The sequence below is a fragment of the Vulpes vulpes genome, chromosome 12 (genome assembly GCF_048418805.1).
Source record: "Vulpes vulpes isolate BD-2025 chromosome 12, VulVul3, whole genome shotgun sequence".
Taxonomy (NCBI): Eukaryota; Metazoa; Chordata; class Mammalia; order Carnivora; family Canidae; genus Vulpes; species Vulpes vulpes.
The window spans coordinates 22,821,622-22,844,434 of NC_132791.1; the positions used below are offsets into that span (position 1 = coordinate 22,821,622).

General features: G+C 44.4%; 1 protein-coding gene across 8 annotated transcripts; it reads left to right on the forward strand.

Moving 5' to 3' along the window:
• The first annotated feature begins 559 nt into the window (after positions 1 to 559).
• On the forward strand, positions 560 to 15,510 carry VCP (valosin containing protein). Of its 8 annotated transcripts, none has more exons than XM_072728032.1 (18): positions 1,191 to 1,829; positions 2,375 to 2,532; positions 4,821 to 4,932; positions 5,122 to 5,294; positions 6,597 to 6,739; positions 7,286 to 7,416; positions 8,166 to 8,297; positions 9,381 to 9,483; positions 10,111 to 10,244; positions 10,322 to 10,457; positions 10,812 to 10,924; positions 11,278 to 11,442; positions 11,529 to 11,651; positions 11,903 to 12,115; positions 12,308 to 12,616; positions 12,892 to 13,047; positions 14,517 to 14,671; positions 14,823 to 15,510. In XM_072728032.1, the coding sequence occupies exons 4-18, from the start codon at positions 5,128 to 5,130 to the stop codon at positions 14,926 to 14,928; spliced, it is 2,286 nt and encodes a 761-aa protein (XP_072584133.1). In that variant the 5' UTR covers positions 1,191 to 1,829; positions 2,375 to 2,532; positions 4,821 to 4,932; positions 5,122 to 5,127; the 3' UTR covers positions 14,929 to 15,510. The 8 variants fall into 8 exon arrangements, with proteins under 8 accessions (XP_025869099.1, XP_025869100.1, XP_072584131.1 ...); XM_072728034.1 differs by having other exon boundaries at positions 1,306 to 1,799; XM_026013314.2 differs by lacking the exons at positions 1,191 to 1,829; positions 2,375 to 2,532 and adding an exon at positions 560 to 1,143.
• Positions 15,511 to 22,813: the final 7,303 nt, after the last annotated feature.

Sequence of the window (22,813 nt, forward strand, 5' to 3'; positions counted from 1 at the left end):
CCAAATTTCTGCCTTCAGTCAACCATGTCAGTGTGATTAGGGGATGAAGGATGGATTAATTTAATCAGTGTGGTGTCAAAGATTATTGAATTTAGGGCTAGCTCACCATTTGGGGCCCAAGGATTTCAGGTCTCAGCATGCAATTTTATTGCTGCTTTGGGTTCTATGGCATCTACTGTGTTCTGTGGTTGCCTTTTGACCTTTTTTTGGACTTGAGTGCCCTCCCCCTCAAGCCATTAACTTAAAGGCTGAGTGGTAAGAGGAAGCATATACCTCCAAGCCCTGAAGAACTGTAAAGCCTATGGGATTAGAGTTACCAGAGGGTGCCAAAACAATAGGGTGGAGTGGATTAAGAGTTGGGTTGCCAAAGTGTTCAGAGTAGGGATGGCTAGAGACAGTTTTGGACACAGGAGAAGGGTAAGGGTAAATCCTTAGGTTTGAGAAGAAAATGGGTGTGTAGGTTATCACTGCGATAGGAGTAGACTAATACAAGGGTTCAATCTATTGTGCCAGGTTCTTGAACAGGATAAGATCAGGAGCCAATGAACTGGAGCCAAGTGGGAGAGTCCGCCTCCCGGGGATTAAAGGCCCTTCTTTCGCCAGTCGCTCTGGCTCTATCCTTTTCGTTGATTGGTCGCGAATCCCAATCCGTCGAGGAAGCGTAGCGCTGCGACCAATTGACGTGGCGTTACTAGGCGTGTTGCATCCCTGAGGCGGGAGCCAGGCCGCAGGCGAATTTCCTGATTGGCTCTGGTCCGCGGGTTGCTGGGGAGAGGCGCGGAGAGGCGGGCGGGAGTCCCCAGGGCAGGCGCTGATTGGCTGAGGTGAAAGCACCTCTCCTTCCGATGATTCGGCTCTTCTCGGTTCAGTCTCAGCGCAGCGTCTGCAGCCGTCGTTTGAGTCGTCGCTGCCGCTGCCCCCTCCCGAATTAGGAGCCAGTGTATACCGCCCGCCCACCGCCCCGGTGCCTCTAGGAGGAGGCGAGAAGGAGGCCGCCTGCGGGTTTGTCGCCGCTGCTCGCCCCCCTGCCAGGGAGAGCCGAGCCCCGGCCCAGTGGGTCGCCTGCCACCCCTCGTAGCCGTTACCCGCGGGCCGCCACAGCCGCCGGCCGGGAGAGGCGCGCGCCATGGCCTCTGGAGCTGAGTGAGTGTGTGCGCGCGCCCGCCCGCCCGCTGCGGGTGCGCGCACCTGGGGACTCGCCGAGCTGGGTAGGCCCGGCCGAGCCTGGCCGTGGGCGCGTCTGAGAGGTGGAGACAAGGAAGGAGGGAGAGAGGGGAGAAGCGGGGGGATGAGGGGCCGCGGTCCGGTCTGGGCCTGGCTGCGCACCCGCGCGCCCCCTAGGCCGGGCTTGCGTTGGGCCTGGGTCGGGGCCTGGGCCAGATCGTGCTGTGTCATGCAGGCCCGGGCGGTCTGATTGGCTCCCTGGGAACCACTCTCCGGTTCTTGTGAGGTCTGCGGGCCCACATTGCCAGCGCGGAGCCCCGGGGCCTTAGGGCGCCCACCTGCGATCAGGTCTACTATCCGTTGAAGGCCTTTGGTCCCCGGAGAGAGCAGGCCCTGCGGGCCCGACGCCCGAACTGGGCCCAGTGGGCGTGGACTTTTGGCCACGTGAAGGCCTTAGGAGCCGGGAGCCAGGCGGAGGCCGGAGCGGGGAAGACTCGGCGAGCTCGGGGAAGTTCACGACGGCCTTTTTGGAGCTGGGTCGGCCTGGCCCTTGGTTGACATCTTCACGACCTGAGCAGTGAGGGGCTGTTAGGGAGAGGGCGGGCCCTGCGTTTCGTTTTTGGCCTCCTTCGTAGGTTTGTTGTTCTTCACGTGAGAAAGCTTTGGTCAGTTTTTCTTAATATTATGAAATGGGGGCGGAGAGTAGGAACTTTACTGTTTGGGCTTTTGGTAAAGTTCGAATCTCAGTTGGTAATTTGCAGGGCTTTCTCAATTTCAGCCTTTGTGCTGAGAAGGTTAGAGTAGCCCTGACTCTTTGAACACACACGCTCTTTTCCCCAAAATGCTGTGTTGAGAAATCTTGGGTTCTCCATCCCTCAGGAAAGCATCAGATAAAATCCTACCACCTCTGCCCATCCTGCCCATTAAATTTAGAATCAAGAGCTTTAGCTACTGAGGAAAAAAAAAAAAAAAAAAGACAGCCATCCTGTGGAAACTCTTCTATGCAAATCACTTTCCTGACTTGAAGAAAATTTAGTTTTTTGAGGTGTGTTCCCTTTTTTTTTTTTCCAAGTTTCTAAAAGGAGATTGAAGTATTACCTGGGTGTCTATTTAAAAGGACCACTATTTACTAATACTTACTCTCTTAGGTCTAAAAATAAAAATTCAAAATTCTTGGAACCTGGCATCATAGATGGTTTCTAACCTCTAGGTCATCTTGATGACTCTTACCTGAACTCCCTCCAAGTCCCCTGTGGCCCATTGGAGTTCTGGAAAGGGCCTGACTCATGCAGAAGACAATGGGGATGTCCCCAAAGAGCCTCCAGGACTGCTGTTGGCCCACGATCAGGCTGAAGCTCTCTTTTAGAGGTTACTTCCTTTGATCTTAGTAGATAGATTTGGAAGTAAAGGTCTTTGCTTTAAGGGAAGAGCATACTACTCATCTCCATTGCCAGGGTCAGGAATGGTAAGCAGTCAGGAAGTTTTTCTAGAATGCAGCTTTGGGGTTAAAATACAAACTATGCTGGCATTTTATTTTTCTCTAGCCCTAATCCTATAGATTAAACAGGAAGGTGCGTAGTCCTTGGAGGGTATTTTGATGTGTGAGAGAAAGGGAGAGTTGATGGCTTTAAATTGCCTTCAGCTGCCACATTGACTATGCTTATTCTCCAGAGTGTTGATAAACACTGGAGGAATCTGCCTGTGATGGAACATTGTGACCGGAATGCTACACTTTTTAGGTTGAGGAGGCAAGTTTAAGCTGAGGAAACTCTACTCTTTGAAATTAGTTTTAAGGTGATGATTAAAGACGCAGCCTTTGTGAGAGGATCAGCAGAAAGCTTACAACTTTGTTAGATGAATGGAATTTATACTTCTGTTGGGTAGATCAAGACCAAAAGATGGAGAAACACCACAACTTCCTAGCTAGTATTCTGGAGTATAGGCATCTTTTTTTCTTGTAACTTGTGAAGATATATTTTTTTTTTCTTGTTTGTTGATTGATGTATTTCCAGATTATAGGATGGTGCCTGGCCTGTAATGTATACTTGCTAATCTGTTAAGTGAAGGAATAGTTAATGGAAAATATTCTTTTTTATTTCTTCATTTCCTCTGTTATTTGGCCTCCCTGTTTGTTAATGTTCAGGTTTTCCCGAGCCTTAGTAAAAGGAAGTAGTTTTTTTTTTTTTAAAGATTTTATTTATTTATTCATTCATTAGAGATAGAAAGAGAAAAAAAGAGGCAGAGACACAGGCAGAGGGAGAAGCAGGCACCATGCAGGAGCCTGATGTGGGACTTGATCCCGGGACTCCAGGATCACACCCTGGGCCAAAGGGAGGCGCTACTGCTGAACCACCCAGGGATCCCGGAAGTAGCTTTTCAAAGGGAGAGCCCACTGAGTCTAGTTACTGAAGGTTGGAGAGAAGTTAGGTAAGAAGTTGGTGTCAGGTGAATGATCTTCTAAGAAATTATTGAAACTATTTAGAGGGTTTAAACTGAGCTTGGACTCAGCTTTGGTCTGGGTGAGGGGTTTGGATTGGCTCCATGTCTCAGCATTTCTAGGTTTTGACTTTCTGAACCAATATTGTGGAATTGTATGTCTTTGCACAGATTTGTCAAGCTCTTTTTGAGCTTGGGCCTCTTTCTGAAGGTTTCAGATCTATTAGTTTAGTTTTCCCCAAATGTCATAGTCTTTGTGCTTGGCATTTCTGTGGTATATAGAATGCTCTGGAATTTAGCAGGTTTAGCCAGTAAGGATGGTAGTGCTAATGATTCTACTTCATTGTCCTCAGGCTTGGTGGGACTTGGGGCCTCCCTGAGTCCTACAGGAAGTTGTCTTGCTCACTTCATTCTCCAAGAAGGTTAGCAAAGAAGAGTTTATGCTTTCTTCTGCAGCGGTAATCATTGTGACCATTAATACCATGTGCCAGGCATTGTTGCATTCATTATCTCACTTAAAATAATTCTCTAAGATAGGTACTACTGTATTTGCTTCTTTTCAGATGAGGACATCACCATCCAGAGAGGTTAAGTAACTTGCCCAAGATGACAAACAGTGGCAGGGTTGGGATTCAGACCCAGCAGGTCTGACTGCATAGCCCCTTCTCCTAATCACTGTTTCTTTCATACTAAGATTATTGTCATTTCTCTAATTGTTACTTAGTCTCTGCTTTAAAAAAATTTTTTTTATTTATTCATGAGGGGCACAGAGAGAGGCAGAGACACAGGCAGAGGGAGAAGCAGGCTCCCGGTGGGGAGCCCGATGCAGGACTCGATCCCAGAACCCCGATCCCAGGACCCCAGGACCATGACTTGAGCTGAAGGCAGACGCTCAACCCCTGAGCCACCTGGGTGTCCTACTCAGCCTCTACCTCTATTTAGTCTTCTCAGGCCATAGTTTCCTGACTCTGGGGCAAGATCACTTGGGGCCTTAACAGCTAGGATACCAGTGCTCAGAATACTAAGAGATGCTGGAATGGGAATTGTATGTGCTAAATGTTACTCTTCGTGACTGTGGCTGAATATCCTTTATCTGACCTCTCTGGCATAGGGACAGCTTCATATATCCACTATTTCTTTCGTAAGTGTGAATTTTAAAGACTGGTGGGGCCCCTGGGACTGGAGTATGTATTGGGACTAAATTCATTTTCTCTTTTTAGTTCAAAAGGTGATGACTTATCAACAGCCATTCTTAAACAGAAGAATCGTCCCAATCGGTTAATTGTCGATGAAGCCATCAATGAGGACAACAGTGTGGTGTCCTTGTCCCAGGTAAGTTGGGTCAAAGGTTCAGTCTTTCCTTATTGCACTTAACCTGAGGGCTTTTCCCAGGTTTCTTTCCTCATTTTTTTTTTTTGCAGTGACCACAGATAGAGTGGGGTTTACTGGGAATTCCAGCCTCCAGGGCTGCTGCCTACCCCTTGGCCCAGTGACCCAAAGGCCTTAACCTTCTTTTCTCAGCCCAAGATGGATGAACTGCAGTTGTTCCGAGGTGACACAGTATTGCTGAAAGGAAAGAAGAGGCGGGAAGCTGTGTGCATTGTGCTTTCTGATGACACATGTTCCGATGAGAAGATTCGAATGAATAGAGTTGTTCGGAATAACCTTCGCGTACACCTAGGGGATGTAATCAGGTGTGTGTGGGGTTCTTAGCCCCTCAGGGATGGGAGGCCAGAGACAGCCTGAATTATAGACAGGACTAATGAAGTTCTTGGCAGCTACCCGTAGCGGAATCCTTCTAGCCATGGGAAGACTTAATATAGCAGGGCTATCTTTAGGTTTTGATTCTGCCTCCCTGGGACTTCAGAATTTACTTCTGCATGACCCTTGGGACAAGTTGCATTTCTGTGACTTCTGTGATACCTTTACTTATTTTTTTGCCAGCGGTATGATTTATAACATGCTGGACGCTGGTTTAGGATACCATTTGAGAGTGTTTGTCTGTGAAACAATCTCACTGTTATGTTGAAATAGTGGCTTGTGTTGGGACCAGAATGAGGTCGGAGTGTGGGCATAGAAGGTGAATTTCCGAGTAGGGTTTTTTTATGGATCAAAGTTAATATAGAATAGAAGCATAGTTTGAGTCAGACCCTGAATAGCTTCAGCTTCAATCTGAGTGATTTTTTTTTTTTTTTTTAAGATTTTATTCATGAGAGACAGAGAGAGAGGCACAGACACAGGCAGAGGGAGAAACAGGCTCCATGCAGGGAGCTCGATGTGGGGCTCAATCCTGGGACTCCAGGATCCTGCCCCAGGCCGAAGGCAGGCGCTTAATCACTGGGACACCTAGGGATTCCCAATCTGAGAGATTTTAAACTTAACTTTAGGCAAGAGGCCTTCCCATCTTGGAGTCATCACTAGCCACAGCTATCCAACCCCCTGTCAGGAACATCTGAGACTGGCCAGGAACATCTCAGACTTCTGATTATTTTTAATGGATTCTAGATTTCATGTAGCCTTCTGGAGGTGCTTAATCACGTCAAGTTTCTCTGACCACCTGGCTGAGATGACTTTTTTTTTTTTTTTCAGTTTTATTTTTTTGATCCTGATACTTGTCCCACTACGGCCTCCGTAATTTTGGGTTACTGATATTAGCCAAAATGGGTCATCTTTGGATATCTCTCACTGAAGATTCTTGCTCCTGTTTCTTCATTTTGGGGGCTTTACATGTGTGGGTCTTCCTTTTGGCTCACTGCTTGGGAGTGAGCAGCCCCAGTAGCTTCTTCTAATGGCTTCTACTACTGCCCTTCCCCCAAGTATGACTTGGTCTTAGTTCTGCTTGGCTGCTCTTTTGTCCTCACTCCCACTCTACCCTCCTTCCTCTCTTCACCTAAAGCCATCCCTACCTTTTTTCTTTTACTTGCCGTCAGCTCTCTGTGCCCAGTGTTTGGGGCTACAGTGTGGTTGGTAATGTGGAGTCTGCTTGTCATCCTCAGCATCCAGCCGTGTCCTGATGTGAAGTACGGCAAACGTATCCACGTGCTACCCATCGATGACACGGTGGAAGGCATCACTGGCAATCTCTTCGAGGTATACCTTAAGCCATACTTCCTGGAAGCTTATCGACCCATCCGGAAAGGTGAGAGATAATTCTAAAGACAGCTTAAGGATAGTTGTTTGTAGGGATACCTGGGAGTAAATCTTGGAATGTCTTTATCTCATTCTCATATGTGTGCTTACACACACATTCTGCATACACGCTCATGTGAACTCTCCTTCCTTTCTCCTCCTTCCCACTCCTCCATTTCCCTACTATCACTCCCTGCTTCAGTAGAGTAAGCTCTCTTCTCCTTTGTCCCAGAAGGAGGACTTGGGCACTTTTTGGCTGTGTCACAGTTCAAAGTGTATTTAATATTTAGCACAGTCTGACCATCTGTGGTTGTTGTGAAAGCTTGGTTACCTATAGCCCATAAGATTTTTTGTTCAGTGTCCTCTTGAATGGCAGAGGGACACTTCACAGTTTAGCTTTCTCCTCTTGCCTGATGCTTAATAAGGTAGAGGTGGGAAGGGGAAAGGGGCGGTATCTAGTGAACTTGGCATTTTAGACAACAGGTTCTGGTGAGGAACTCTCACTTGCTCTGGTATTCGACATCTCTGACTGCACTTGTGCTAATTACTCTCACAGGAGACATTTTCCTTGTCCGGGGTGGAATGCGTGCTGTAGAGTTCAAAGTAGTGGAGACCGATCCCAGTCCTTACTGCATCGTTGCCCCAGACACAGTGATCCACTGTGAAGGGGAGCCTATCAAACGAGAGGTGAGTTCTCTCCTTTATCCCAGTACCCAATTTCATGATTACAAAGTGGGGCGGTCATATGGTAACTACTAACTGTGAGTGCTCTTTGGGGGCACCTGGGTGGCTCAGTTGGTTAAGCATCTGACTCTTGATTTCAACTCCGGTCATAATCTCAGGGTTGTGAGGTTGAGCCCTGTTTTGGGCTCCATACTAGGCCTGGAGCCTGCTTAAGATTCTCTCCCTTTCGCTCTGTAGCCTGCTCCCCCCGTCCCTGCCCCCACCCATCTTTGTCTTCCTCTATTAAAAATAAAACTGAGTGCTCTTTGGAACTAAGCTTTTTTCCAGAGGTGGTGAAAATCTTTCAACTATTCATTTCTGGGCCTGTGTGTTTCTTAGAAGTATATGATACCAGTAATTTTTAAAATCCAGATTGAACTCAAAAGATCTAAGTGGTTGGAATAATTTTTGTAGAAGTGACATTGATGATGGCATCCAGACCTCTGTCTGTTTCCCAGAGTTTCTAGCTTTAGGTCTTAGGGTGGTTCTTTCCAGTAATACGAAGGGCAGTGTAAAAGGGAAAGACTATGCTGAAAATCTTTGCTTTGGGATTTTTAGAATTGTTCTTTGAGTCAGGATCCCCCTTAGAGGAGAATCCTCTCGTAAAATAGGTTTCTCTATACCAGATTGTAGAAGGATTTGGCGAAACTCAACTTTTGCTAATAATAATAATGTTCCTGCCTTTTTTTTTTCTTTGTCTTCTCTGTATTCAGGATGAGGAAGAGTCCTTGAATGAAGTAGGCTATGATGATATTGGTGGCTGCAGGAAACAGCTGGCTCAGATAAAGGAGATGGTGGAGCTACCCCTCAGACATCCTGCTCTCTTTAAGGCGATTGGTGTTAAGGTGAGTATCCTGGGACATAATGTAGGCTGGTAATTAACAAAGACTCGGGTCAACTCTTGTTGCATTATTTTTTATATTATGGTCATTTAAAAATGTAAAAACCATTTTTATCTCACGGACCCTATAAAAACAAATCTCATCATAGTTGCCTACCTGTATGTAACAGTGTCATCCAAGAGAAGTTAAAGGAAATTTGCAGTGTGTGAAGGGTCCTGAATCCAAAACATGTGAGAACTGCAGACCTACAATGTGACTTCCTAACTGTTCCATATCATGGGCACAGTGAAGATGAAATTACCCTTTTCTCTAGTATGTACCATACAAATAATTTTATCTTCTATATGGGCATTTCCCATGTGCAGCCTATGGATAGGCCATAAAAAAGACAGCTTCAAAGAGAAAAACTTGTGGTTGTTGGTGGTAAGGAAAAGCATTCAAATATAATAAATCCTAGAGGGTTGTGATTATTGGAATGAGTGAGCCTCTGGCAATACTCTTCCTTAGATAGCTAAAAACTAGTCCTGGCCCTTGTCTGTCCAAAGTCAAAACCTTGGCCTATTGGCCTCTTGCTTTTTTGTAGTCCCAGGATCTTCAGACTTAGCCATACTAGAGTTTCTTAGGGTGGTTTCTGTGCTCTTAGTCTCCTATGCCAAGGTATAATCATAAATGTCAGTTTTCTAGGGATCCCTGGGTGGCTCAGCAGTTTAGCGTCTGCCTTAGGCCCAGGGCATGATCCCGCAGTTCCAGGATCGAGTCCCACATTGGGCTCCCTGCATGGAGCCTGCTTCTTTCTCCCTCTGCCTGTGTCTCTGCCTCTCTCTATATATACTTCTCATGAGTAAATAAATAAAATCTTAGAAAAATGAAATAAAATAAAATAAAAGTCAGTTTTCTGACTGTATTTTCTCGGCTAATAAGAGGAGTGAGTATGGCCTGAAGTAAACTTTCTTAGTAGTTTATGCTGAGGGCTCAAAACTGATTCTCACTCTCTCTAGATAGAGCCACATTCAAACCATTTTAGAGTGGGTGGGGTTGGGAAAAGGTAGGAGTCTGAACCTAATCACTCTCTGTACTGGTCCTTAGCCTCCTCGGGGAATCTTGCTCTATGGACCTCCTGGAACTGGGAAGACCCTAATTGCCCGAGCTGTAGCAAATGAGACTGGAGCCTTCTTCTTCTTAATCAATGGTAGGAGAATTGGTTCACCTTGTATTTGGCTGGATCTTACACTGAGCTGAGCATGATCCAGTCTCACAAGCTGGAGAACTCATGGACACATTTATTTGCATACATACTCTCATGTATATTTCATCATCTTTCTTCTGCTGGGTTACATTATGGACAGATAAGCAATAAGGGGAAGGTATTGTACTCTGGTGTCCCTGATCTATCCTCCCTTGAGAGAGAAAGGCTGAAGACATTTAGGGGTAGCAAGTTAGAATGAGAACTCAAAAATTTTGTCTGCTAGTTTATTTGAGAGGGTTTGGGGGAAGATTGACATTAGCTGCCTCTTTGAAAATGATAGAGATCCATCTGGTGTGCTGGTTCTCTTGCCTTGGCCTGAGGGTCCGGGGTCAAGTGCTAGCATCTTGACATTTAGAGCTTGACTGAGATAGGTGTGAGTTCCCTTGTGGTTTCCCTCCAGCCTAGTTTGGTGCCTATCCTGGGATAGTATCTGGGGGAGTCTGTGAGAAAGTAGGCAGAGGTTACCACATGTTCACATAGCACCTGTTTCTGGACCAGCCAGATCTGATTTCTCTTGGGATTGAGGGAAGGATGTATTTTTGTCATTGTTTCTATTCTGTATCCTTTCAGGTCCTGAGATCATGAGCAAGCTGGCTGGTGAGTCTGAGAGCAACCTTCGTAAAGCCTTTGAGGAGGCTGAGAAGAATGCTCCGGCTATCATCTTCATTGATGAGCTAGATGCCATCGCTCCCAAAAGAGAGAAAGTAGGAACTTGCCCAAGGGGATAGTGGGGGTTAAAAGGTCCTCACTTCACTTCTGACCAGACATCCTGTCCTGACAGACCCATGGGGAAGTGGAAAGGCGTATTGTATCACAGTTGTTGACCCTTATGGATGGCCTAAAGCAGAGAGCACATGTGATTGTCATGGCAGCAACCAACAGACCCAATAGCATTGACCCAGCCCTTCGGCGATTTGGTAAGGACCTCAAATTTCTTCCGACCCTGTTCTTGCTCATAGGGAGTCTATAGCTCTACTAAGCTTAATCTCTTTTAAGAGATTCTGTTCTTCATCTGAGTCCTAATCTGAGGATTTCTTGAAGCTCCTTGCAGTGATAAGGCCCAAGGGTCCTTTCCCTTATCTCGTGTCCTATCTAGAGTGACAAACCATCCTGGTTTGTCTGAAACTGAGGGGTTTTCTAGAACATGGAACTTTCAGTGCTAACACCAGGAGAGTCCTGGACAGACAGGGATGATTGGTCATGTGAGACCTGTCCCTTCTTTCCTGTAGCCCAGAAATGAGCCCTGTCTATGTTCACACCCTGTTCTGCAGGTCGCTTTGACAGGGAGGTAGATATTGGAATCCCTGATGCTACAGGACGCTTGGAAATTCTTCAGATTCATACCAAGAACATGAAGCTGGCAGATGATGTGGACCTGGAACAGGTGGAGTGATGATGAGAGATGGCCCTGAGTTAGGATATCTATTTCCAGGCAGTTAAAGGGAACTAGCTAGGGACATAAGCTTAAGATGTAAAGAGACTGATTTTGATTCTTGGGCAGGGGAAAGGAAGTGATCTGAGATTGAATCCAGGAAACTGGAGTTGATATCATGTTAGAGTAAACTTCGGGGTCAGCTTTATTTCCAGGCCCTAAGTCTAGGCCTCACTACTTAAAATCTAGCCAGTGAAAGAACTCCTAGTATGTGGTCAGGTGAAGGGGGCAGGATTCTAGTCTCTGAGCCTCCTAAGGCAGCTAGGTCTTAGAGACAGAGTAGTAAGTAGATCTTCTCCCTGCAGGTGGCCAATGAGACTCATGGGCATGTGGGTGCTGACCTAGCAGCCCTGTGCTCGGAGGCTGCTCTTCAAGCTATCCGTAAGAAGATGGACCTCATTGATTTAGAGGATGAGACCATAGATGCTGAAGTCATGAACTCTCTGGCAGTTACTATGGATGACTTCCGGGTAAGGACTGCACCCCCATCTCACATACACAGACATGCATTTTGACCTTTCCCTTGGCAAGTCTCATCCCCAGTTTTTCTTTTTAGTGGGCCCTGAGCCAGAGCAATCCGTCAGCACTGCGGGAAACAGTGGTGGAGGTACCACAGGTGACCTGGGAGGATATCGGGGGCCTGGAGGATGTCAAACGTGAGCTTCAGGAGCTGGTCCAGGTAGGATAACTTGGTCCAGAGTGAGTCACTGCCTCAGTACATTGTAGGTGGCTGGGGGTGTTGGCAGTTCAGTGCAAGAATTGTGAGAGCATACTTCATGAACCTGCTATTCTCAATTTGGAGACACTAAGGAGCCTGCCCCTAGAAAACCTTATCTTATACCATGGGGTGATTAGACGGGATACTGCTGTTTTGTTAGGTTTGTTTCAAACTATGGGGGTATGCTGAACCCTCTTTCCTTTTCTTCCTAGTATCCTGTGGAGCACCCAGACAAATTCCTCAAGTTTGGCATGACACCCTCCAAAGGAGTACTCTTCTATGGACCCCCTGGCTGTGGGAAAACCTTGCTGGCCAAAGCCATTGCTAATGAGTGCCAGGCCAACTTCATTTCTATCAAGGGTCCTGAGCTGCTCACCATGTGGTTTGGGGAGTCTGAAGCCAATGTCAGGGAAATCTTTGACAAGGTGAGCTACAAGCAGCTGAGCTATCTGTTCCCTTGCTTGGCAGCAAGGTAGCTAGCTGTTTCTTTGGGAGATTGAAACCATCTTGTTCTGGCAGCTCAGCTGGAGCAGTGAAGGTCACTTTAATTTCCTTTCCTTCTCAGGTTTGAGAGACCCAGTTGTGTTAATACTTGAGTCCATGTGTCCCTTCCATAGGCCCGCCAAGCTGCCCCCTGTGTACTGTTCTTTGATGAGCTGGATTCAATTGCCAAGGCCCGTGGTGGTAACATTGGAGATGGTGGTGGGGCTGCAGACCGAGTCATCAACCAGATCCTGACAGAAATGGATGGCATGTCTACAAAAAAGAATGTGTTTATTATTGGCGCTACCAATCGGCCTGACATCATTGATCCTGCCATCCTGCGACCTGGTCGCCTTGATCAGCTCATCTATATTCCACTTCCTGATGAGAAGTCACGTGTTGCCATCCTTAAGGCCAACCTGCGCAAGTCCCCAGTTGCCAAGGCAGGTACAAGGGCATTGGTGCTGAGGACTTCTATGAGTGCTCAGCCTAGTGTGGTGTTTGGTTCCTGGAAAAGATTCCATTGGGGATTTCCAGGTTTAGGGTTGTAAAGGAAAAATGGAAGATTTGAAGGCATTAGGAAAATCCAGAATCAGGAGTAAAACAGTGGTGAAAGACACACAAGCTGAAATTAGGAGTGTTTTGGTGGATCAGAGATCCGTGTATTACAGGGGAGGAGAGGCTAAAAAGTCTTAGGTAGCTCAATTGCTTCCTTTAGGATGTGGATTTGGAGTTCCTGGCTAAAATGACTAATGGCTTCTCTGGAGCTGACCTGACGGAGATTTGCCAACGTGCTTGCAAGCTGGCCATCCGTGAATCCATTGAGAGTGAAATTAGGCGAGAACGGGAGAGGCAGACCAACCCATCTGCCATGGTGAGTCTACATCTTTTCCCCATATGTGCCAGTTGTGGGGAGCCAAGGGCAATCTCTACCATGCTCTAGAGTTAAGACTGTAGGGTTTTGGAAAGATACCTGACAGATGCCCTGATAGGGCATCAAAGAGAAAGAATACTGAGGGTTAATCTTTTCAGTCTGGGATTATAAAGGCTGAGGAGATATGGGTAGTCTATATGCTCAGCCCTCACAGTAGACTCTGTGAGGTGAAATCAAAATACAATTTTGCACATAAATAAATAGGGCAGGTTTAGAACCTAGAATCCATGGGCCTGTTGTTCTTGCTTGGTGGTCCACGACCTCCTGTAATTAAAGTGTGTGTGTATGTAATAATGTATGTGTGCATGTAAGCTTCATAAAAATAGGGAATCTGTATCATCTTGCATGTTTTCCAGTGTATTTTGGCACCATGTTAAAAAATGAAAAATGAATAAATGAATGAATGACTTTATCTTTTGTAGGAGTTCTGAGACATTCCTTCTCCCTCCCATAAAAGCTTAGAAACCATTGATAACACTTATTCCTACGGAGCAACCTCATAAGTCACAGCAATTGAAGTGGCTTTTTTTTTAAATTAAAAATTTTTTTAAATTGAAGTTCAATTTGCCAACATACAACACCTAGTGCTCATCCTGTCAAGTGCCCTTCTCTGTGCCCGTCCCCTCACCCATCCCCCCACCCGCCTCCCCTTCCATTACCCCTTGTTCGTTTCCCAGAGTTAGAAGTCTCTCATGTTTTGTCACCTTCTCTAATTTTTCCGTGGAGTGGCTTCTTAGTGGAAGAGATAGGGTTTGAGCTGATTTATGAAGAGAGACTATAAGGGCTAAGGACATAAGCAGCTCAAATAACTGGCTCAAGAAATAGGATTGTGGGAATTGGGGAAAACCTGGGTAGATTTTTTTTTTTTTTTTTAAAAACCTGGGTAGATTTAAGAGGGCATGTGTTACTAGAGGTGAAGCCACTAGGTAAGGTGTAATCCGGGTTTGGTAAGCACTGAAAGTTATTTTATCTTTTTAAAATTTAGGTGGTTTAGTTTATCTTGTTTTAGAAACTTTATTTTTAAAATTTAAGTTTATTGATATGATTCACAAATAGTAAAATTCACCCTTTTAGGTATAGTGTCTCCATGCATCTTGACAAATGCATTTAAGTTCTATAACTATTACCACAGTTCAGATAAATTTCTGTCATCCCAGAAAGTTCCCTTATGCTACTTTAGTCACCTTTTTTTTCCACCCTAAGCCCTTGGCAACTACTAATGTGATTTTGTCCATACAGTTTGGCCTTTTCCATAATGCATTGACAGGTTTTTAAACATAGTGCACTGACTTAGTTTTAGGAAGATTGGCCTTGCAACTTATTCAGGTTGGTTTAGAGAGACAGGAAGGCCAGGGGAAGAATCCAAGCTGGACTTCAGCCCTGGTGGTCTGTGTTTACCAACCTTATAGGAGGTAGAAGAAGATGATCCAGTGCCTGAGATCCGCCGAGATCACTTTGAGGAAGCCATGCGCTTTGCCCGCCGTTCTGTCAGTGACAATGACATTCGGAAGTATGAGATGTTTGCTCAGACCCTTCAGCAGAGTCGGGGCTTTGGCAGCTTCAGGTAATCATGTTATAGTGGGCAATACTTAAGTTGTCTTGGGTAACTGTACAGCCAAGGTTGTGGGAGTCCTAAGGAGGCTGGGGTTAGTTGTGAAAATCCTACATAGGCCCTATCCTAACTCTCTTTTTTGGCTCTGCTTTTGTGCATGCAGATTCCCTTCAGGAAACCAGGGTGGAGCTGGCCCCAGTCAGGGCAGTGGAGGCGGCACAGGTGGCAGTGTATACACAGAAGACAATGACGATGACCTGTATGGCTAAGTGGTGGTGGCCAGCATGCAGCGAGCTGGCCTGGCTGGACCTTGTTCCCTGAGGGTGGGGGCGCTCGCCCAGGAGGGACCAGGGGTGTGCCCATGGCCTGCTCCATTCCTCAGTCTGAACAGTTCAGCTACAGTCAGACTCTGGACAGGGGTTTCTGTTGCAAAAAAAAAAAACAAAAACAAAAAAAAAAAACAAACAAAACAAAAGAGATAAAATAAAAGCGATTTTCATTTGGGAGGCGGAGAGTGAATTACCAACAGGGAATTGGGCCTTGGGCCTACGCCATTTCTGTTGTAGTTTGGGGCAGTGCAGGAGACCTGTGTGGGTGTGAACCAAGGCACCACCGCCACTCCCCACAATAAAGCATCTGCACTTCACTCAGTGCTACCCAAGCCCTCCCTTCTTCCCTCTACCCAACCCGGGCAGTAGGACGAAGGGCCACAGTTGCTGGGTGTTTATATAGAGAGTAGGTTGATTTTATTTTACATGCTTTTGAGTTAATGTTGGAAAACTAATCACAAGCAGTTTCTAAACCAAAAATGACATGTTGTAAAAGGACAATAAACGTTGGGTCAAAATGGAGCCTGAGTTCTGGCCCCTGTGCCTGCTTCTTTTCCTGGGAAGGGCCTTGGGCTACCCCTTACTGTCAAGGCACTCTTCAAATGTGAAGTACTGAAAGCAGGATTGCACCCTCTTCCCCACCTGATTAACAGTGGTATGAACTGCTGCCTTGTGCCTTGCCCCATGACTGCATGGGAGGTGGTGCAGCCTGCCCTGATGGAGCTCTAGTTGTGGAGAATATGGTATTCCTCACCCATGTTTGACGTGGATGGTAAGGCTAGGCCTACAGAGCTCTCTTTTCCTGACCAAGGACTGAATTGGGGTGCCCTCCCAAAATAAGGATTGTAGAAAGATAGAACTTCTGAGGTGGGTGTTCTTTTCATGCATCTAAAAGTCCTAAACATTTATGCTCTGGTTGAGGATCACTTATAATTATGTCCACCTTTACTTTATGTAATTTGTATTATAAAAAAAAAAGCATTTTTTTTCTAATATGAAATTCTAGTATTGGATGTGTTTTTTTCTAAACTTTATAAACATCCTCCCCTGCTCAGTTTTTCGGATGATTGCTTCCGTAGTCTTGTCCATGTCCAGGTATAGAATATCCTTCTTGTTCAACAGGTAACAACATAATTACCTAGTGCTTTTGGGATTAATATTGTGATGCCTTACCCAGAGAGAAGTGTGGTATATAGAGAAAACAACCCCTAGACAAATTTTTATTGGTTGTCCTAGTACTTAAACCAGTAGCTGGTATGGATTACAAAGATAAGATAATCTGTAAGGATACAAGATAATTATATTGGCTGATGAAATGGGCTGATGAATTTTGAATTCATGTACTGTGAAATAGATTTTTTGCACATTGGAGATTGAGTTACTTTCCCTCATTTTTCATGACAGACACTTTTTCTCTACCACATTCTGCCTGGTCTTCTGGTTTTCCCACCATTTATGTGTTCTGATTGCTAGCCTTCAGTCTTGTCTTTTTTTTTTTTTTTTTTTTTCTTTACGATTTTATTTGAGGGAAAAGAGGATGAACAGGGGAAAGAGCAGAGGGAGAAGGAGAAGCAGACTGCTGAACTAGGAGCCCAATGCAGGGCTTGATCCCTGGACTCTGGGATCATGACCTGAGTCGAAGGCAGATGCTTAACTGACTGAGCCACCCAGGCACCCCTAGCCTCCAGTCTTGTTTCCACTTTGGACACTATTCTTTCATCCATATGGCTCATATAGGTTGGTGGCCTAACCTCACTGTGGGCCGAAGACGATCTTTTGAGGGAAGGACATTTGGTTGGTACCTCTGTGTTAAGCTATAGGAATAGAATAGAAGGCAAGTGGTATTTTCCTACAAAATATTGTAGGGATACTGGTTGATAATGTGAGAAATTTGTGTTGGAATGATTGATTTGCTTTTGCATGACATGCGAAATGTGTCTGTAGATGACAGTTGGAACTTAGATCTTTTAGGAAAAACCAAGAACAGACTTGTAGTGAGAGGTCTGGTTTTAATTCTGGCATTTGAGCTTATAGCAGTGTAGCTTTGAACAAGGCACTTAGTTCTTTTGGGGCCTCTGATAAAGTAATTGACAGTGCTTTGTAAACTGTAGAAAACAGTGTGAGGGACTGTTATCTTACACCTATAGACATCTGCATACTGAAACCAAGAGGCAAGTTATATAGAGAGTCCTTTTTTTTTCACTTCCAATGTTCCCAGAAAGAAACTGGATTTTATTTTTTATTATTTTTTTAAAGATTTTATTTATTTATTCATGAGAGACACAGAAAGACAGAGACGTTGGCAGAGGGAGAAGCAGGCTCTGCAGAGAGCCCGATGTGGGACTCAATCTTGGGACTCGGATCACACCCTGAGCCAAAGGCAGACGCTTAACCACTGAGCCACCCAGGCGTCCCTGGAAATGGATTTCTAACCAAGAATATGGCATGAAAGATTTTAGAGGACCAACATCATACCACAGATGTAAAAGCAAAGATGGAGCTATAAACCTAACATCTTAAAATATATGTTTTTTTGTTTTGTTTTTTAAGTAGCCTCCACACCCAGCATGGATCTCAATACAGGGCTTGAACTCATGATCAAGAGTCAGACACTTAACCCTAATAAGATCAAGAGTCAGACACTTAACCCACTGAACCAACCCAGGTATCCCAAGATGTATTATTTATATTCCAAGATACTGATCCTATAAGAGTCTAGCCTAGTGCCAATCATAAATTCAGCTGAACTGAGCAAATGTTAAATGGTTTGTTTCTGTTGTCCATGGAGGGCTTAAAAAGACTTAAATAGAACTTGGATTTTTCATAAAACTACCCAGATATGCATAGACTTGTGAAATGTTCCTGTGTCAAGTAGAAATTTAGAATTGCATTGTGTTTGGAGTACCTGACTGGTTTGGTTGGAGCATGCAACTCTTGGTCTCAGGGTTGTGAGTTCTAATCCCACAATGGCCATGGAGCCTACTTTAAAAAAATGAAAAAAAGAATTGCAGTGTCTTTGAGACTATTTAGTGGGACAGGGGGGCAGATAGGTCGGAAGAGGGAAAACACCTTCCGTTTCACTTCTGGCCAGCAAGTGGTGAGTTTTGGACTAAACCCTCTAGACAGGTTTGGGATAAATAAAATCTTTGGAACAGAAGAATAACAGAAGAGGTAGAATAACAGCATTACTTTGTTTTTCTCAACCATATATATGGAGTAGAGGGAATATTGAAAAAGAGCACTAGATTGGGAATGTGGATTTGACCTCATAGAACCTCAACTTTTTGAGGAGCCTGATAGCCATACTATTAGGAAAATGGTGCTGTCAACAAGGTACAAATTATGGGGCTGCCAAGGAAGGGGACTCCATATCAAGACAAGAATCAAAGGCTCTGGAGGTTGTCTGAGCTGGGCATTAAAGGAAGATGGGAGATGACATGAGAAGTAGGGGAGAGCAATTTGAGCAAAAGGCACAGAAGTCAGAAAATATAGAGCATGCTTAAGCATCAGGCTCACTAGCAAGGGAGTATATTTGAAGAGGTCAACCACATCATGAAGAACCTTACATTCTAGGAGTAAAGTTTTTTGTTTTTTTGTTTTTTAAAATTTTTAAATATTCTCTATACCCAACCTGGGGCTTGAACTAAAAACCCTGAGATCAGGAGTCACATACTCTACTGACTGAAAAAGCCAGGTGCCCCAGGTGAAGTTCATTATTTTTCCTCCTACATTTTATAAAAAATGTGTTTAGGAGTATGCATGCGCACACTCGTGTGCAAATGGGGGAGGGGTAGAGGGAAAGGGAGAGTATCACTGCCTGCTGATTGCAGAACCTGATGTGGGGCTTTGGGGCTTGATCCCATGACCTCGATCATGACCTGGGCCAAAAGTCAAGAAGTGATTGAGTGAGCCACCCATCCAGGAATGTCTCCAAATGAAGTTTATTTTAAAAGTTGTGGGTTTTCTGGGCCATTTAGGCAGGAAGTGACAGATTTCAGTGCTAGAGAGTTCATTTTTTTTTCCTTTTAAATTGTAGCAAAAAAAAAAAAAATCAATTTCTGAATGTATATAATACTGTCACCTATATGTGCATTATGCATAGATAATTCTTTTTTTTTTTTTTATAGTAATGCCCAGGGTACCTGGGTGGCTCAGTCTGTTCGGTGTATGCCTTCTGTTCAGGTCATGATCCCGGGATCACCACTGGTCAGGCTCCCTGCTGAGAGAGGAGACTGTTTCTCCCTCCCTCTGCTACTCTCCCTGCTTATGCTCTCTCTCAAATAAGTAAAATCTAAAAAAAAAAAAAAAAGTAATCATGTCCAATATGGGCCTCAAACTCATCACCCAGAGATCAAGAGTTACACCCTCTACTAACTGAGCCAGCTAGGCACTCTGACAATACACTTTTTAAAAACCTTTTATTTTTAGAGAAGCAGTAAGGTGTATTGTAGAATTTTAGGAAAATATAAGCAAATTTTATGGGGTACCTGGGTGGTGTAGTTGGTTGAGTCTTGACTATTGGTTTCAGTTCAGGTCAGATCTCAGGATCGTGAGAGTGAGCCCTGCATTGTGCTCTGTGCTCAGTGCTAAGTCTACTTAAGACTCAACTCTCCTCTCCCTCTACCCCTCCCTCTTTCCTCCCTTCCTGTGCTCTTTCTAAAATAAATCTTTAAAAAGATATAAAAACACATTTTTAATAAGTTTATTTTTTATTGGTGTTCAATTTGCCAACATATAGAATAACACCCAGTGCTCATCCCATCAAGTTAAAAGCACATTTTATTTATTTTATTTTATTTTTTATTTTTTTAAAATTTTTATTTATGATAGTCACAGAGAGAGAGAGAGAGAGGCAGAGACACAGGCAGAGGGAGAAGCAGGCTCCATGCACCGGGAGCCTGACGTGGGACTCGATCCCGGGTCTCCAGGATCACGCCCTGGGCCAAAAGCAGGCGCTAAACTGCTGCGCCACCCAGGGATCCCTAAAAGCACATTTAAAAAAAAGATTTTGTTTATTTACTTGGCAGAGAGCATAAGCAGGGGGAGCAGCAGGTAGAGGCAGAGGGAGAAGCAGGCTCCCTGCCAAGCAAGGATCTGGGTGTGGGGCTTGATCCCAGGACCCTTGACCATAACCCCAATCAAAGGCAGATGCTCAACTGACTGAGCCACCCAGGCACCCCGTAAAAGCAAATTTTTAAAGTTCATGTTCCCAAGGATCATCATCCAAATAACTTCATATCTTTCTGTGTTTATATGTGTAATATTGTTTTTTTTAGGAGAATGATTAATAAGATGGAATCTTTTAATACTTTAAAATGTTCATGGAGTTACATGCTTACATGTCATAGAATCATTGAATCCTATTTCAAGAAAGGGTTTGGTAATTAAACTTTGACAAAACATTTATGTAAGAAATAGAATCTTACTCTATCCTGAAATAAATACACTTAGTTATAATACATAGTCTTTATTGTTAACAGTCTTCACTGTTAATTAGAGCAATCTCTATAACAAAAAATTTTGCAGTTAGGGATGACAGGAGACTCCTTACCATCCTTAGCATATATATATATATATATATATTTTTTTTTTTAAAGATTTTATTTATTCATGAGAGAGGCACACACACAAAGAGAGAGAGAGGCAGAGACAAGACAGAGGGAGAAGCAGGCTCCATGCAGGGAGCCTGATCGGGACTTGATCCCAGACTCCAGGATCACTCCCTGGGCCAAAGGCAAGCGCTAAACTGCTAAGCTACCCAAGGATTTCCCTTAGCATATATTTAATCAGAACTGTATTTACATTTACAACAGACGGGTATGCATACTATTCTGCTACAGGAAGAAAGTGGTCCCACTTGGTCCAGTGGCCTTTGTCCATTATACCCTTATGGTGTACATTTGGTATTTTAAAATCAAAATGCGATCATACTGGGGATCCCTGGGTGGGTCAGCGGTTTGGTGCTTGCCTTCGGGCCCAGGGCGTGATCCTGGAGTCCCGATTGGGCTTCCTGCGTGGAGCCTACTTCTCCCCTGCCTGTGTCTCTGCCTCTTTCTCTTTCTCTCTGTGTGTGTGTCTCTCATGAATAAATAAAACCCTTAAAAAAAACCAACAAAAAGATCATACTGCTTTATGTCTTTTTAAGTTGATCTCCACCTTTTCCTTTCAGTAAATTTTCATTTAATCTGATACTCCTACCATACTCAGTTTCTCAAGTGATCTGAATATGTCATTCACAATTTTTGTGTGTGTGCAAAGGGAATTTAACCTAAGGACATTTATTAGTGGGTTTTGTTATTCATAGTTCTTGATCAAACCAATACCCAGTCTAGGACCCAGGTTGCATCTGGTACGTTCCTTTATTCAAACGTCTATGACACTTGTTGAAGAGTGGGTCAGCTGACCTCCAGAGAATTGTAGCCATGTGGAGGATGGACTAGAAAGAATAGGGCAACCAGTCTGATGAGAAATGACTGAACTAAGACTGATGGTGGAGATGGAGAGGCGAAGATGGATTTGTTGCAATACATTTCATAGGTATAACTGACAGGGTTCTAATTGATGACTAGATTAGGAAGTGAGGGGAAAGGAGGAGTCAGGGATGAAAGGCTCTGACTTCAGTATTGAGCCTTCAATAGGAATGGGCATATTGGGAAAGGAGCTTAAAGGGAAAATGATTTTTGGACAAATTGAATATGAGGTGATATCTCATAGACTATTGTATACATAGGTCTGAAGTCTACATAGATGCTTTTATTTTTTTTTATTTTTTATTTTTTATTTTTATTTATTTATGATAGTCACAGAGAGAGAGAGAGGCAGAGGCAGAGGCGGAGGGAGAAGCAGGCTCCATGCACCGGGAGCCTGATGTGGGATTCGATCCTGGGTCTCCAGGATCGCGCCCTGGGCCAAAGGCAGGCGCCAAACCGCTGCGCCACCCAGGGATCCCTACATAGATGCTTTTAAAATGACCCATATTTTGGAATATGACACTTAATGGGATGAGTTAAAGACACTTTTTTTTTTTTTTTTAAGATTTTATTTATTCATGAGAGGCAGAGGGAGAAGCAGGCTCCCTGCAGGGAGCCTCACGAGGGACAGTCTCCAGGATCATGCCCTGGACTGAAGGTGGCACTAAGCCGCTGAGCCACCAGGGCTGCCCAAGTTGAAGACATTTTTAATGGTATTGGTAAAAGTGGACCTATATTTTGGGGTGGAGGTAGTTAGGTTCTCACATCACACCATACTCAAAAAGTAACAATCTAAACATAAATATATGAAACTGCAAAAGTGCCTGAAGGAAGTATTTAAGAAGCCATAAGGAAAATGTCAGTCGATTTAATTATATAGAAGATTTTCAAGTTTGGTACTGTAAAAGCCATCTTAAAATTCAAAAACTACAGATTGGGAGAAAATATTTGCAACCTATATAATAGGATAATATTTGTGGCAAGTAGGATAATGGCCCTTCCAAGATGTTCACATCCTAATCCCTAGAACCTGTCAATATATTATTTTACATGAAAAGGAATTAAAATTTGCAGTTGGAATTTAGATGGCTAACCTTAAGGTAGTTAGACTTTGGGACTCCTGGGTGGCTCAGCGGTTGGGTGTCTTGACTTGGGCGCAGGGTGTGATCCTGGAGTCCTGGGATCGAGTCCCGCATTGGGCTCCCTGCATGGAGCCCACTTCTCCCTCTGCCTATGTCTCTGTCTCTCATGAATAAATGAATAAAATCTTAAGAAAAAAAGATAGACTTTAAGATAGGAATGGTATCTTGAATTATCCAGATGGACCCAATGTAATTACAGGAGTCCTTAAAAAT